The sequence below is a fragment of the Pteropus alecto genome, unplaced genomic scaffold (assembly GCF_000325575.1).
Source record: "Pteropus alecto unplaced genomic scaffold, ASM32557v1 scaffold67, whole genome shotgun sequence".
Lineage (NCBI taxonomy): Eukaryota > Metazoa > Chordata > Mammalia > Chiroptera > Pteropodidae > Pteropus > Pteropus alecto.
In genome coordinates, this window is record NW_006441061.1 from 10,391,371 (window position 1) to 10,407,500 (window position 16,130).

Sequence of the window (16,130 nt, forward strand, 5' to 3'; positions counted from 1 at the left end):
ACAGGGCGTCTGTCTGTGGGACACGGGGTGTCAGTGGGACATGGGGTGTCTTTGGGACATGGGGCATCTGTCTGTGGGACACAGGGCATATATTTTGGTAGACAAAGCTCAGCCGTGGGCTGCAGGCTTCTGGAGTGGAAGGGCTGAGAGGCAAGGACTTGCAGGCAGAGGTGCCCCTGCGCCGGGGTGTCCTTGGGGGTGGGCCCAGGGGTGTGGGGACTGGAAGGCTCTGACCTGCGGCTGTGTCTCGCTCACAGAGGAAGTCATGTTGGCCGAGGAGGACAGGAACGCAGAGGAGAAGTCCCCTCTGGATGGTAGGTGACCCTCCTCCGCGCCTGTTGCCGTGCGGGCTCAGTTTTGCGGGGGGAGCTCGCGTGTGAGCCTGCTGCTCCGCCGGGCCCAGTGCCGGCATGCCATGTCCATGCAGGGTCCTGGGCAGAGCTCCTTCTGGAGGGAGGCCTGTGGGAGTCAGCTGCGTGCCAGGGACCCGAGTGGCTGTCGTGGCAGCGGGCTCACACATGACCACGCCCGCCGGGGCCTCAGCCCGGCTCACAGGGGCCGGAGCTCACGGCGTGGCCCCAGGAGCCACGCTGTCCTGCACGCAGCTCCAGCACCTGCGCGCCTCCGTGTAGGCCATGTAGGGCGCTGCTCAGCCTCGCTAGGCTCGCCCCTGTCGCAGGAGCCAGGTGGGCTGTTGCTGCCACGTCCGTCAGTGAGGACACGGAACGTTCCTGTTGTTGTAGGGAGTTCTACTGGACAGCGCTCTCTCAAGTGGCTTCAAAACCGCAGATCTAGGCCAAGCCGTGTCTGTCCCTAGGCTTGGGGTGCTGCTGCTCTCAGATGGTCATGGAAAGACACCACTAGCACAGCCTGGGGCCACTGGGGCGGTGTGAGGGCCAGCAGGGCCGTGGTCACAGGCCTGGCTGCCTGTATAGCTCCAGTGGGGGGCAGTCTGCTCTCTCCTTACCCAGTGCTCAGGACAGGGCCACACAGTGCAGCCACACCTGCTGTGGCCTCAACTGGCCCCTGAGCAGGTCTGCAGATCTGACCTGACCCATCTGGTCTCAGCTGGCCTTGGACTGTGGGCCGCTGGGGCAGTCTCAGCCTTGGCCTTGCTCACCTGGCGTTTCCTGGCCTTGCTGGCAGCCAGGCTGTCCCCACTAATGTCACTATGGAGAGAAGGAAAAGCCAGGGCCTCCTTAGCATTCCTTGTCCCTTTGCTCGGAGAAGCAAGAAGGGACCCCAGGGGCCAAGGGTAGTCCCACTTCCTCTCAGCTTCAGCTTCGGGGTCAGAAGTCAGGAGAGGCTGCCAGCTCCCTCCTGGGAGGATGACGGTCTCAGCTGAATGACACCCGGCCAGCCGGGGCTCCCTCATGCAGCCCTGTCCCACCCTGTTTAAAGCAGTGCTGAAGAGAGCAGCCACCAAGAAGAGCCGGAACGACCTGATCCACGCAGAGGAGGGCGAGGACCGCTTCGCAGACCTTTGTGCCGGGGGTGAGTCTCCGTGGCCTCTGGCTCTGGGCTGCGACTGGGGACCACATGCACCAGCCTCCTGCCACCAGGCTCCCAGCTCCCTCCCGTCTGCCCCACCGCCAGCCTTCCCATGATAGCCAGTCCCAAGTCCTCCACGGTGGTGTGGGAAGCACCGTGTTCTCCGGTGTGTGCTCAGATTTCTTCTCGGGGGCCCGGCGGGAGGGAAAGTCCCTTTGTGCCCAGTGCCTTGGCTCACTCACTTTGATACACCCGCCAGCTGATGGTCACTCTTGGCTCTGCCATCCCTCACTGGACGCGGGGCCCTCGATCACGTGTGCCACTGACCACAGGGACCGAGATCTTGGCCGTCTCTCCCCTAAAGCCCTGTCCATCGCCCTCGTTCCTGGAGCTTGCCGCTCTGAGGCCCCAGCCTCACCCCTTATTCTCAAAGGGACAAAGGAAATTCTGGGTGACTTACCTTGCAGAGCCCTTCAGTTCTCTTCCTCGGTCTGGTATAGAAGTGTGACCTTTGGCCACCAAATGCCCTGCCCTTGTGCACTCCGTGACAGCGGAGGCCAGTGTGTGAGGTGGGCTGACCTGGGCGATGACAGCTGCTCACTGCGGGGCTTCTTGCTCAGCGGTCTGTGAGGGGACCTGAGCTAGGACACCTGTTTCCCGTCCCGTTACTTTACAAGAAAGAAGCCTGGCGAGGGCCGCTGTGTTTGTGTGGTGGGGTAGTCTGTGCACTGATTTACCCCTCCCTCTGGCCTACCCGGGCCCCACAGACTCACGTCTGCCAGTCCGTGTCCCCATGCTCATCTCACTGGACACACGTATGCATCGCACACGCACATGGCCACGTACGCAGAGTTTGGGGCCCTTCCATGTTTCGGAAACCCTTTCACACTTCTCATCATTTGGGAGCCCCCTCCCCGGGTCAGTCTGTTGCGGCTGGCTCTCGTAAGCGGTGGCACATGGTGCGCATTCACCATGCCTGTGTGGCTGCTCCCTGATGGTGACCATTTATTTTTAGGTGTTTTTCCACCATGAAAAATGCTGCCCCAAACCCTGCTGACATCAGGCCTCCCTCAGCAGGGCTTTTGCTTCTGGGGTGGGTTCCCAGGGGCCGGGCCGCGGAGGCCCGGGGTGTGTGTGCACCTTTCAGGGCTGCGGCCGCGCTGCTCTGCAGAAAGGCTGTGTGACGTCACCCCCACTGAGTGCATGGGGACATTTGCCCCATCCCGGTCAGATGTTGCAGCTAGTTTTGACTTTTGCCAGTTTGCCAGTTTATTGATTATAAAGTGGTAGTTCAGTGGAATTATAATTCTTTTTTCGCTCATCGCTAGTGGTTTTGAACCTCTTTTTAAATGTTCGCTTCCTATTTGAATTTGGGTTTGTGACTCTTCATATGCCCTGTCCATTTTTCTCTTTGTCGTTTTCTATGTGTCATTTGTTTGTTAATTAATAAGAGACTGATGTATGTTGTGGACCTGAATTTCATTACAATTTTTTGAAACTTATGTGTGTATATTTAAATAGTTCCCTGTATTCCTATTTTACCTAGAGTTTTTATTCTGATTTTGTAAAATGAGTTGGAGAGCCTTAAAAATCTTTTTCTGTGCCTTGAAATCATTTAAGTAACATCTAAATGTTCTGTTCTTTAACAGTGAGATAAAACTGTGAACCCGTGTAGCTAAGGCATAGAAAACACTCGGACCAGTTTATAAATTATACTTTTTAAGGAAACTTTATTTTCCTGGTTTTTCGAACTTGCTCCTATAAAGCTTCATGCAGTGTTCTCGTAGGCTTTTAAAACTCTCTTGTGCATTCAGTGTTTTACTGGTTCATTCGCTCAGTGAATACCTGTGAGGTGCCCGTCACGTGCTGGTTCGAAGCGCTGGGGCTACATACAGCACTAGCAAAGCCAAGCCCTTCGTCTCTTGGAGTTTCTGTCCCGGGCGGGGCATCAGACACAAACAAGATGACAGGCGAAGTGTACGGCGTGCCAGCTCTCTCTGTGAGAAGGGGAAGTGGAGGAGGGAGCTGCTTGGAGAGTCTGGGGTGCTGGGATGCTGGACGAATGGGTGTGGAAGGCTGGGGGTGTGCTATTGAGTGAAGAACTGAAGGAAGTGGGTAGGCTGGCCCAGGGACACGTGGGAGAGGACACCTGGGCACTTCGTGAGAGGCTGCGGAGGCAGGAATGTGCCTGCCTGTATGAGGGATCCCATGAGGCCAAGTTGGCTGGGATGAAGGGACTTGGGCTGAGGGAGTCCTGAGAGAGGAAATCCAAGTGTGACGGTGGGCCGGGGCCTGGGGGGGACTCTGGCAGCCATGGCGGGTCTGCAGAGGGAGACGTCTCCGGCCAGAGTGCAGGAAGGGCGGAGGCTGGCCGCTGTGGGGCCCAGCACAGGGTAGGTGGGGTCTGGAGATAGCAGCCACGGGGCGTTAAGTGGCTGGTTCTACGTGTATCTGAGAGATGAGAACACGGGGTTCGCTGGCCAGCTGGGTGTGGGCGTGAGGGAGAGACAGACATCGAGGACAGCTCCACGGGACATGTCGGGAAGATCAGAGACCGCCAAGTGCATCTTGTGGGGCTCGTGTCCAGAATCCGGTTTGGGACATGCTGCATTTGAGATGCGTGTTGGAGATCAGTGGATGGGTCAAGTACACTTCCTGTGAGGGCTGGAGGCAGGACTCGGAGCACAGCCGCCTCCCTCCGGCCCTCCTCTGCCCGTGTCCCGCGGGTGTCAGGGATTCAGGCGCCACATGGGGAAGTGCGCTTTGTGCACATGTGGCCATGGACACCACTGTGATCGTGCCTTTGACAAGTGAGCACGTGTGTGGCTGTGCGCATGTGGCCTGGCATTCCCAGGCAGCCTTTCCTATGGCCGGGTGGCTGGGTCTTGCTGGGTGTGATCCAGTGCACCAAGGCGTCCCCCTTGGAGAGCGTGCTGCTTGGCTTACCTGCCGCTTGTGTGTGCACAGCAGTTTGCGTGTCACGTGTCCTCTTTCCCCTCCTTCGCAGAGTGGCTGTGTGTTCCTAGATGTGTCCCTGTGTGAATCTGAGTGTGCGTGTCCTGGAGGGCCGTGCTTTCACGAGAATGTGGTCGGGGTCTGGATGTGTGCCGTGCAGCGCATGTGTGTGTGTCTCTAACTGGCCGAGTGAGGGTGGGGCTCTGCGTGTGTGGGTTCGCTGGCTGGGTTTGTGCGCACTCTGCCCCTGTGGAACTCTCCTTGTCTGGACCACATACCTGTCCTTCCCCTGGGCCCCTCTGCTGCCTTTGAGGATGGAGTGGGTGTGTCTGGCTGTGGCCTGGGGACTTTGAAGCCCTCAGCAAGCCTGGCCAAGAGGTTTCATTGAATGACCCAGCTCTGACAGGCAGTGGCTGGGGTACAGACATGGATTGGGGGGCTATGTCCTTGCTTAGCTGGCGTAGGCTGTGACGGATGGGGTGTGGCACCTGGAGGACCAGGAATCTGCCATTAGGGCCCTGTGAAGTCCCTCTAGGGCTCACCCATGGGTGCTGTCCTCTGGAGCCCTCCTGCCATGTCGGGGCTGTTGAGGACAGTGTCTCCCTGCCTGCTGCAGCTGCTCAGCTTGGAGACAAGCCTCTCCATAGGCCTGGGGGCCTGTCTCCTTTTCAGCGAGTCCAAGGGATGGCAGCTTGGTAGTGCCCTTAGCATGCCACTTAGGGTCTGGGCATGCACGTGCACACACGCGTGCAGACACCCTGGCCATCACGTGACTCACACATGCCGCACACCTCACCCGGGGACCTGATGTGTAAGCCCAGGTGATCAGAGCCCACTGGGTTGGAGCACTCAGGCATGCGCATGCCTAGGCCCGATGGCGGCAGCTGGAGAAACCCTCACGTGGGCACAGACATAGCTCACACACAGAGCCTCCCAGCACCCACGAGGGCCGCGCCCTCATCTGTCAGGCGGGGTGAGGGCTCAGAGGTGAGAGGGCGTGTGGCCTGTCCTCACGGAGCTTGCAGTCTGGTCTGGGAGTTGGGCACAGAACAGGCCAACCAGCAAGTATGCTGGCAGATGGTGTGCAGTCATGGTCATATTTTGGGGGGGACCCTGTTTTAGATGCCACCAGAGAAGGGCTTTGTGGAGGGGACAAAAGCTGGGATGTGAAGCTGAGAGGGAGCCGCCAAGGGGGAGAGTCCAGCTGCCGGAAGTGGGGTGCTTACGGACAGGCTGCGCGGAGGGCTGGGCAGAGTGAGAGCAGGCCGTGGGGTTTGGGGTGGGGGCGCCCTCGGCCAACTTCCCAGAGTGGGCGTTCAGGCCGTGCCGGCCGTGCTTTTCTCTGCTCTGTGATTGGACACAGATGGAGGAGCTTGCTGTGTTCCACCTGAAGTACTTAAGGACAAGTGGCCGGTGGTTGCTTGGCGGGGTCACAGGGCGGGAGGGCCAGACGCAGTGGGACTCCAGGGCCACGGGAGGAGTTGGGGCCCTGGGAGACAGGTGCTGCGCTCCTGGAGGCTGGCCTTTGGTGCTGGGGGCCCAGCGCCAGTCCCCAGCCAGGTCTCCCATGGAGACTCCCAGGCTCAGCGTCCCAGTGCGGCATGGGGTGGGGCCAGGACCCTGTGCAGGGGGTGCAGGGCGATCAGTGCCACGGGCTGCGGCTGGCACCGGGGCCTCGGGCCAGGCTGGGCCGCCGGAGGCTGAGCAGGGACACACGTCTTGAGGGGGCGTGTCCTCAGCCAGCCCTCTCCCCCGCAGGGTCCCCCTTTGCCCGTGCCGGTCTCAAGAGCGGGAAGACGGAGAGCTCATCGTACTTCCGCCGGAAGGAGAAGATGCTGCGGTTCCTGGTGCGGCGAGTGGTGAAGGCGCAGAGCTTCTACTGGGCAGTGCTGTGCGTGGTGGCGCTGAACACGCTGTGCGTGGCCATGGTGCACCACAACCAGCCCCAGCGGCTCACCACGGCGCTGTGTAGGTAGCTGCCCCGCCTGCCCCGGACACCCCGGGCCCGGTCCTGGGAGCCCAGCTTGTCTGGCCAGACCCCACCCGTCAGGGCCTGTGAGCCAGGGAGGGACCAGCACCCTGGGGAGCAAGTTTGTGGATGACCAGGCACAAGCCAAGCCAGATGACCCGCGTCCTCCCTTCCGAGGCCTTGAAGACCCACAGAGCGGGGCCTTAGCTGCTCATTCCCGCCAGTCCCCGCGGAGAGAGCGTCTTGCGTCTATGACCCTGCTGCTGTTTGCACTCTATTTCTGATGTTTGGGGCTGGCCATGTCCATGACCGGGGCTGAGTGGCCATCCTGTGCCCGTGAGCTGCCAGACGAGCCATAGGACTCTGAGTCACAGCTTGTCTTGGCCCTGGTGACAGTCCCTAGGAGGCACAAGGAAGAAGACTCGGGGTGGGGGCTCCCTGCCCCTTTCCAGGGGCCAGGGCTGACGTCCTGTCACTGTCTTCACACCCCAGGGACCTGCAGGCCACATGGAGCTTAGAGCTCTAGATGGGGACTCCGCTGGCCATCTGTGCCCTGCGGCCAGTGCTGCCTCCATCCTGCCTCTCAGGGGTCAGCCTCACTTGCCCTGCTTTGGTGTCTGTGGTGACCTGGAGACACGCCTGTTTTGGTCCCTCCATGGGAACCCTGTGTGCCCAAAGCCACCCGCGGTGCCCAAGAGAGCCTTGTCCCCAGAGGGGAACCCTCCGGATGCCAGTCCTGGCCCCACAGGCCAGCCACGCTCCCCTCTGTCGGCTGGGAGCCCGGGCAGCTGGTGGAGGCTCCTGCTGAGTCGGGGCTGGTGGCTCCACAGGCCGCGCGGTCGTGCAGCGGAATATGGGACTCCAGTTTCTCAGACTGGCTCTGAGTCAGTTTCTGGTGTACTGAGGGCGGGCAGACAGGTGCGGGAGCGGGAGACCCAGGGAGCGCCCCGCACGCACCCCGCTCAGGCTCCCCAGGCCCGTGACGGCCGGGGAATGGTTTGTGCGCATCCAGCTGCCCACTCTGGCCTCCGATCAAGTGTCCTGGGCTCTCAGTTTGGTGTCTCGGGACTTTGCTGGGGACTGACTCAGAATCTCCCCTGAGTTCTCAGGCTTATGCCTCCCCGCCCTTGGGGGTTGGGTGGGGACCACGAATGCGGGGGCTTCCTCCTGACTCAGCCAGCCTGCGGCTTCTCCCGGGGGCTTCCTAGTGAGATCTGTTCTTCCCACGAAGGAAGCAGCTGACGCTCATTTGGTCTCGGGTTACTCCTTGCTACCTGGGGATCTGACCCCTGCATGGCCTGGCCGTACGTCTGTGGTGCAGGAGCACAGGGCGGGCAGTGCTTTGGTGTCTGCGTCGTTGCTGGTTTGTCTTCCCTGTGGTGTCCTGAGCACATGGTGGTCGCCCAGAGAAAGTGTCTGGAGGGAGAGGTGGGTATGTGTGGGGCAGCTCAGTGCGTGCTCTGCCCGCAACGGCCCGGCCGAGCTGAGGGAGGCTCCAGTCAGGTTGGGCAGGCCCTGAAGAGGCGGAGGCGGGCAGAGCAGGAGGGACCCCGTGGGCCTGGCCTGAGGCCAGCTGCCCTGGGAGGGAGGGTTCTGTCCTCAGGGACCCGCTCACAATGCACTGTAGGGCCGTGAGGCTGAGACTTGAGCAGCGAGGAAGGAGAGGTGGATGCTGTGCTGCCCACAAGGCTGGCTGGTGGGCCCTGTTATCCCGTGAGCCCCCCCGGCTCACTCACAGGCTCGCTCCCCTCTCCTCTGCCTATCTGTTGTCATAGCATGCTGTCACCTCATTACTAGCAAACACCATTTACGTCATCTGCCTCTACGCCCCCCGGGCCCATGAGGTCCTGGGGGGAAGGATGACCCTGTCTCTCACACCTCCAGCTGAACGAGTGACCCAGGAACGAATTCACGCCCTTCCTTGCCCATGGAGGCTAGGCACGAAGGGAGGGCATCTTCTCCTTGGGGTGCACAGGGCAGCAGGGTTTCGGGGACTGTGTGCCCACTGACCTGCTCGGATGGTCTTGCCCGTGGGCTTCTGTCCTGCTCCCTGCTAGCCAGCCCTAGGGGCCAGGTGAGCACCTGGGCCGTGTCAGCTCCACAATCCGAGTGGCGGCTGCAGGTCCCTCCCAGGGCCTCTCTGCTCAGGCCCGAAGCCCTCCTGTGGGGAGCCCCAGGCATGACCTTGCTGGAGGGCTCTGGGGCTTGGCGGCCAGGAGCCTCGATTTTTCCTGAGTGTGGGGCCTTGCAAGCTGCAGTCGGGAGCATAGCTCACGACCTCCCTTCTTGGCAGCCAGGTGGCCTTCCAGGAGGGGCAGGCCCCACATCATTCCTGCCGGAGGGTCAGTGTATCCGTGCCTCTGACAAGGCATCCAGGGAAGCACTCGGCCTCTCACTGCCCATGCCGTGCCAGGCTTGGGTGCCCTGGGGACTTTCTGGTGCCTTCAGAGGCCAGGCTTGCTGTGGGGGGGTCGCTTCCAAGGGCTGAGTGTCCCAGGCTGTAGCAGGAGGGTGCCCGCCCTGAGACCTTCTGGGGTAGCGCAGACCCTCACATGTTAGTACATGAGGCATGGCGCCGTGGGCAGCGGTGGCTCTGGCCGTCCAGGGTCTGGGCAGCTGCAGGTCTAGAGAGCGGGCGTCACGATGCACGGTGGTGACAGGGCCTATGGGTGGCTGCCAGAGTCCCCGGGAAGACGGGCCGGGGACTCCAGCCGTGGTCAGAGCCTGGGGTGGGGAAGGGACTGAGGCAGAAGGATGGGCTGTGGGGCCTCGGCCTGGCGGCCTCTGCCTTCCTCGGGGGATGCCCCGTGCCCCAGTCCTCACCCTGAGCCTGGTCCTGGGAGCTCACCTGCTGAGCCTGTCCCTCTGTCCCATGGGCGCTGGGTACTCAGCACATGCCACCTGGACAGGCGTGTCTCCGTGCCCCCAGGCCATTCGTTGCCCTGTCCTGGCCGAGATTTCAGAGCCCAGGGCTCCCCGTCGAGGCCCAGAGTCGGGTGCCCCCAGGTCCGGGCTGCAGCCAGGCAGGGGTTGGGGGTGGGGGACCGTGCGCTAACCGCCTTCCTCTCGGCTTCTTCTAGACTTTGCAGAGTTTGTTTTCCTGGGTCTCTTCCTCACAGAGATGTCCCTGAAGATGTACGGCCTGGGGCCCCGGAGCTACTTCCGGTCTTCCTTCAACTGCTTCGACTTTGGGGTGAGTGCAGAGCCTGTCAGGGTGACAGCTGGGCGTCACACAGCCCACCCCTGCGAGCTAGCACCCGGGGGCGGGATGGGGCCTGTGTAGGCCGGGCTGCTGGGTGGGGCGCTGTGGCTTGGCCAGGCGGTCAGGTAAGCCCGGGGCGAGGCTCCAAGGGCCAGCGCAGTGGGGCCCACCCAGCGGTCTGTCGCTCCTGGCCCAGGACGGACCGCTGGTGCGCAGTTGTCAGCAGCAGGTGGGCCCGGGACCTGGCGGGGTGAAGCCTCATCTGGAAGTCACCACACTCGGCACGGTGACAGGGCCTGGCATCTGTGACTGCAGAACCTGCACACGATGCCTGGCTGTGCAGGAGCAAGGACAGCTGTTACGTGCTTGGCCTGAGGCCACCCAGCAGTTGGCAGGACTTGGCGTTGGAGCGATGTCCCCCTGGGGGTTTGCCCCGTATGGTGCTGCCCGGGGTTGGCGGAGAGCAGGTGCTGCTGCCACCTGCCCCAGACCTGGCGCCTGCAGTCGGAGTGGGTAGTCTCAGCTGGAGGTGGGGGCCCCAGAGGGAGGGGCTGCGGGAGCTCCCAAGGGTGCGTCAGCCTTCCTGCCTGGGCTGGCCGGTGGGGGGCGCCCCCCGGCTGGGAGCTGTTGCACACGGCTAAGCACTTTCTCCACGCCTGGCAGCCTGGGATGGTGAACGTCGGTTCTCTCGCCGTCTCTGTGGCCCAGGGCCATGCAGGGCGCCGTCCAGCTGATGGCCAGGCACGCAGTCATCCGGGCTGGGGCAGGACTGGAGAGTCTGCTTTCCAGCTCAGCACAGGGCTGTTGCTGAGACTCGGATCGGCTTCCAGGCTCACTTGTGGGGTTGCTGGCCTCGGGTCCTGGTCACATGGGCTCCCCAAGCTGAGGAGTGACCTCACGACATGGCAGCTTGAGATCTGAGAGGGAGCTGAGAGTGCCCAAGACAGAAGTCCCAGGAACCCACCTCAGAAGACAGAACCCCTCGGTTTTCCATATTCCGTGGTGGATCTAGCCCCCCCTGAGGAGATGGGGGCATTACACGGGCGTGAACACCAGGAGGCCAGGGGTTCGGGGGCACCCTCAATGGCTGCCTGCCGCAGTCTACCCTCTGGTCCCAGCGTGAGACACACTCGCCTCCTCCCGGTCCCCTGAGGCCTCGTCCCTCTGCGGCACCTGCTTGAAGTTCAGGTGCCATCACCTGCTCAGGCCTGTGTGGCTGAGCCCCCAGGCCCCTCTCAGTGTGCAGACCCTGGACAGGCCCGCTGTGCGTCCACACCCGCATTCAGCGTGGCACCGGGTGTGGTTCAAAGGGGACAGTGGACGCGTCAGGGCCCCTGGTTCACTGCGATCCTGGAGTCTAGCCAGGCCCACATTGGCAACAGTGCTTAGTTCTGAGGCCTGGGAAGCCTCGGGATCCGGGCTTTGCCCTCCGAGTCACCTGTCCTCTCTCACGAAGGTGTGTGCTTTCTGCTGGTAGGGTTTGGGGCATCCAAAGGCCTACTTCGGTTTTGTGCTGTGTCTGTCCCTTTCAACTCAAGATGGTGAAGTTTCTGCAAAGCTAAGTCTCCTGAGAACGTTGTGGCTGTGGCAAATGTCCTTGGAGCCCACCCATCAGACAGCAGCCGTGCCCACAGCTGTCTTCGGGACTAGCCCTTCTGTGCGCCTGACACCACGACTGAGGCCGTCACGCCGTCGTGTCCTGGGCCTCGGCTTCCTGAGCTACTTGCGAGGCGTCGGAGCCTGTCCGAAGGTGCGAGTGACAGTGCCCTTCAGGGAGGGGAAGCAGAGTCTCCGCCAGGCCTGGGCTCCGTTTCCACGCCAGGCCCCTTCTGCGCTTGCGATTATTTGCTGTCCAGGAGGCGTTTCCCAAACAAGCAAGTCCCAGCTGCCTTTACTTCTCGTTGCTCAGTCCCCTGGCATCTGGCACAGCAGCAGGGGGACACGGGGTGGCGCCGTCAGCCTATGCTCCGGAGCCTGCTCAGCCCACTGAGCGCCTTTCCTAGGCCTCCATCGTCTGGGCAGCGGTGTGGCCCCAGCCCCGCGCCACTCAGCAGGATGCTTGCCCAGGTCCTGTGACGGCCGCGGCCTGCGGCCCGTGCACACCACACTTCGGGGCATGCTGGGGTTGCCGCCCGCCCGCGCTCCAGACCTCGCCCATGTGTCAGGCTTTACTTCAGCGGCACCTCATCTGCCGTTTCCAAGATTCGTGTTGGTTTTTCTTGCTGTGTAGCACATCACCCCAAAGCTTAGGAGTTTGAAACAACAAACGTTTATCGCCCCACATTTCAGTGAATCAGGAGTCAGCGTGTGACTTAACTGGGTGTCCCTGCTCCAAGTCTCCCAGGAGGTGGCAAGCGTCGCGGGCTCCTTGGGTGGGAGAACTCGCTGCCAAGCTCACGCCCATGGCTGCTGACAGGCCCAGAAGGTCGGCTTCCAGACTCGCTCACCTGCTGTTCTCACCACGTGGCAGGTGGGGACCTGAGAGAGCTGGAGCACTGAGGGAGACCAGTCATTTGTAAAATCTCGCCTCAGAAGTGACATCTCGCCACTTCTGTCATTTTCTATTTGCTGGAAGTCAGTCACTTGGTCCAGCCCGTCCTCTAGAGGAGAGGTTAAGCAAGGGGGTAAAGGCCGAGAGGCGGGGCTCGTCATGCCATCTTAGAGGCCACTTGCATGCTGAACCAATGGGAGCCAAGTCTGAGGAAAATACATGGAAACTAGGAGAAACGCTGCAAGACAGACAGTGAGGAGAAAGACCTAGAAGGTGAGTCTGCAGCCGGGGCCACGTCTGCAGGCTCTGGGAGCGCGGTGGGAAATTGCCGGAGATGGCCAGATTGTGGCCAGCTTGTCCCATGTGCTGTGTTGCGGGGGTCACAACAGGTGCTACAGCTGTGGGTATATCTGGGTGTCCGCAGGACAGCTGGCATTCTCTGCACAATGCATTTGTGTTCAAGGTGGAGGGGTGGCGGTGGCTGTGACCCGTAGCTGGTGTGACCGCCAGACCAGACTTGCAGTTAACAGGCCATCATCAGCTGTGGGGCAGTGTCCGGTGATGGACCAAGGCCTCTGTCCTGGCTACTTGGCATTGTCTCAGTGGCTTGGTGACAGTGTCCATGTTGAGCTGGTCAGGTTTAGGGTTCGGTGGATCGGTGGACGAGGCAGACCTTGGACACTGCATGCACCAAGGGCAGTGACGTGGAATCGAAGGTTCCTGCCTGGCATTTGTCATTCACGCACACTGCGGAGGAAAGAGCCCCACATGAGGAGGGCACATGTGACAAGGGCCCGGCCGTGCCTGGGAGGTGTGCCACAGGGACAGAGTGTCCCATCCAGAGGAGAGATGGTGAGGAGTCTGCTGTGCTCCAGCCCCACCCTCGTCCTCTCTTTGTCCCTCACGCTAGACAGTGGCCAGGATGGCCCTTTGCAGAGCCCCAGGAGTAGGGCAAGCCCCTGGCTCACATGGACAGTGTCTGGGGTGATGCTGTTGGTGAAACTAAAGGACAGGGTTACCACAGTAAATTCCTGGTGACACGTGCTGGTTTCTGGTCACTGAGAGGAGACAAGACTCAAGATGCAGCTTATGAATCCGAACGTGTCAGGTCGGAGGCCACGCCAGGGTTGGGGGGTCCCGGGAAGTGGGCTGCGCTGGCCTGTGGGCACAGCCTGACGGCCAGGCTGTCTGCAGCACACTGCCTGGCGCCGTGGTGCCAGAAGACGTGATGTCACCAGGCCGTGCTGAGGCAGGGCGGCGAGGCATCAGATAGGTGGGTTTACCGTCCATTAGGAAGTCGCAGGCCTAACCTCGCTCAGTCTCACGTCCCCTGGCGTGTCTGGGCAGAGGAGCAGGGAGCACAGGCGGCAGGACCGGTGGGCTCTCTGCAGGTCCCCAAGAGCTGCAGGAGCTACATGAGGCATGTCCCTTGCAGTCCTCTGTGTGGCTTGAGCTGCAGACGAGGGAGACGGAGGGTGCCTGCAGAGAGAGGCAGCCGCAGGCAGGCGGGGACACCTGCTCACAGATGTGTGCGTGCGGGGTGGGGCTGAACCCGTCTCCGTTGCAGGTCATCGTGGGGAGCATTTTCGAAGTGGTCTGGGCTGCCATCAAGCCAGGAACCTCCTTTGGGATCAGTGTTCTGCGGGCACTCCGGTTGCTGAGGATCTTCAAAGTCACAAAGTAGGTTACCTCTGTGCTCCTGGGGAGGGGACAGGGGAGCGAGGCCGCGTGTGGGACTGCCCAGCATAGGGCGCCTATCCTAGTGGCTCTCGGTGCCGGTGTGGGCCCAGCTGTCTGGGCCTAGGCGGAGAGTGTCACTGCCCAAGCCCAGAAGACAGTCACGGCCACTGTGCTCGTCTCGGCCTCGCTGGGCCACAGCTGCCCTTGGGCTCTGACCCGACTGGCCTCAGCATTGCAGGGTCCCAGCTCTGTCGTTAGTCTGCTCCCCGCACTTCTGTGCCATTCCCTCTGTCGAAGCCAGCAGTCTCACCTTTCAGTGTTTGAAGGTGACTTCGCTTATGCAGAAAACAAGTCACTGGAGGGGAGTGTTTTCATCTTCTCACTGCTCAGCTGGGCCTGGCCTTGCAGGCTCTGCCCTTCTGCCCTGAGCCAGCCTGGCACCTGCACGGCCCCCTTCCCGGGCCTGCTCCCGCTCCCCCTCCCCTCTTCCTGGCTCTGTCCCGTCCTGTCTTCTTTAGCGGGACCATGTTTTTAGCTTCATCCCAGATGGAAGCAAGTTGGCCGCTTTGCCTGCGAGGCAGCCGAGGCCCAGAGCAGAGGTGATTCAGCGAGTGAGGGCTGGACGCGCCTCTGGAACTGTGGGGATGAGCCCCTGCACGCTGGGCAAGGGGCCCTGGGGGAGGGCAGAGGTGTGACCATGGAGATCGGTGAGTGCAGGCCGTGTCCCAGCGGGGCTGCATCTGCCACAGGTACTGGAACTCACTGCGGAACCTGGTGGTGTCCCTGCTCAACTCCATGAAGTCCATCATCAGCCTGCTCTTCCTGCTCTTCCTGTTCATCGTGGTCTTCGCCCTGCTGGGCATGCAGCTGTTCGGGGGACAGTGAGTGGCCCCACGGGGAGGGGTGCTCGGAGCAGCTGTTTGGGGACAGTAGGTGTGCCCATGCGGGCAGGAGGCTGAGCTCTGAGCTGTGGTTCTCCCCAGGCCTCCTTCACCTGCTTGCATTCCCAGAGGTCCTCCCGGAGATCAGCCTTCCTGCAGCTGTGACGAGTGGTGGGCGCCAAGGTTCAGGTCCTCCTGGCTTCTGATGGGCTCTCTTCTCAAGACATCTTGTTTTTCTCAGGTTCAACTTTAAAGATGAGACGCCAACGACCAACTTTGACACCTTCCCCGCCGCCATCCTCACCGTCTTCCAGGTAAGGCCCCGGCTCTGGGCTCACTCCCGGGCCGCTCAGCTCACCGGGTGCAGGGAAGGCAGCTTCCTGTGGCTCCTCAGGGCCTCTGCTCAGCCCAGATGGCCAGCCTCTCGGACCGCTCCGCGCAGGGTAGGCGACAGCAGCAGGAGACAGCATGGTCCTCATGTCCTGCGACGGCATCTCTGGGGAGCCCAGCTGTCCAGCAGCCGGCTGGCTTCTAGCTACAGCTGACCTCTTAGCCCCAGACCTGGAGCCAGAGCTGTCCCTTGTCCTTGGGAGCAGAACAGCAAGGCAGCAGCTTCTCCCTCGCTTCTCTCCATGTCTGGGGGATGCCCACCCCACTGCAGGGGACGGGGATCTCCCCTTTGAGGGCTCTCCTGCTTTAGCACTTGTCCCTCTCAAGGTTTTGGCCCCCCAAATGCCCAGGACTGGGCTCACAGACACCATGGTGCCAAGCATTTCTGTCCCACGGGACCTCTGCAGATGCTGTGTCTGGAATCGAGCTGGGTGGGGCCGCTTTGCCCAGGATGATCCTTAGGGAAGGCCAGCAGGCTGCATGTGCTGGGCCAGGGGCTCAGCTTGGCCCCCGGGCCTTGGGGCTGCCGACCCCAACCCCAGCCCGACCTGGAGCCCCCAGCATGCATGAGGAAGGGCCCCTCATGGAGAGGGGGTCTGCAGCAGATACCTAAGGGCAGCCTGGTGCTGGCGCTTGGCTTCCTGGCTCCCATGACGACTTCCTCCCCTTGTCCTGGGTCAGAGACCTGCAGCCTCTCGGTCCTCAGCGACAGTCAGCAGAGCCGCCTCTGCTGCTGGCCTGTCGGCCTGTACTGTCCTCGCCCTCTTGTCCAGCCTCACTGCCTCTCAAGTCGCCTTGTGGCATCTCCCCTCTTCTGACTTCCCAAGTGTGGGGACAGGTGGCGGCCCACAGCCGCTCTCACCTTTGGATGCCACGGGGAAGGCCTTGGCTCGCTCACGGCCAGTGACTCCCAAGACCAGGCCTCCCAAAGCTTGGCCTTTCCTGAGCGGTGTGGTTGGCTTGGTGACAGGAGGGTACCCGCTTTTCCTGTGGGATTGAGCATGGGACAGGGGAGTTGTCAGGAGGGCTCCAGAAGAGCGGGGGGAAGGCAAGCAGGGTCTGCGTAGGGAG

The 16,130-nt window shown here is 61.8% G+C and overlaps 1 protein-coding gene across 1 annotated transcript in view; it reads left to right on the forward strand.

Moving 5' to 3' along the window:
* CACNA1B (calcium voltage-gated channel subunit alpha1 B) overlaps positions 1–16,130 on the forward strand; it is a 123,815-nt gene that overhangs the window by 18,975 nt on the left and 88,710 nt on the right. The window contains exons 7-13 of the mRNA XM_025051272.1: positions 258–314; positions 1,405–1,494; positions 6,205–6,414; positions 9,496–9,608; positions 13,676–13,788; positions 14,538–14,669; positions 14,911–14,983. Of these exons, the coding sequence (XP_024907040.1) occupies positions 258–314; positions 1,405–1,494; positions 6,205–6,414; positions 9,496–9,608; positions 13,676–13,788; positions 14,538–14,669; positions 14,911–14,983 (788 nt within the window). The remainder of the gene's footprint in view (positions 1–257; positions 315–1,404; positions 1,495–6,204; positions 6,415–9,495; positions 9,609–13,675; positions 13,789–14,537; positions 14,670–14,910; positions 14,984–16,130) is intronic.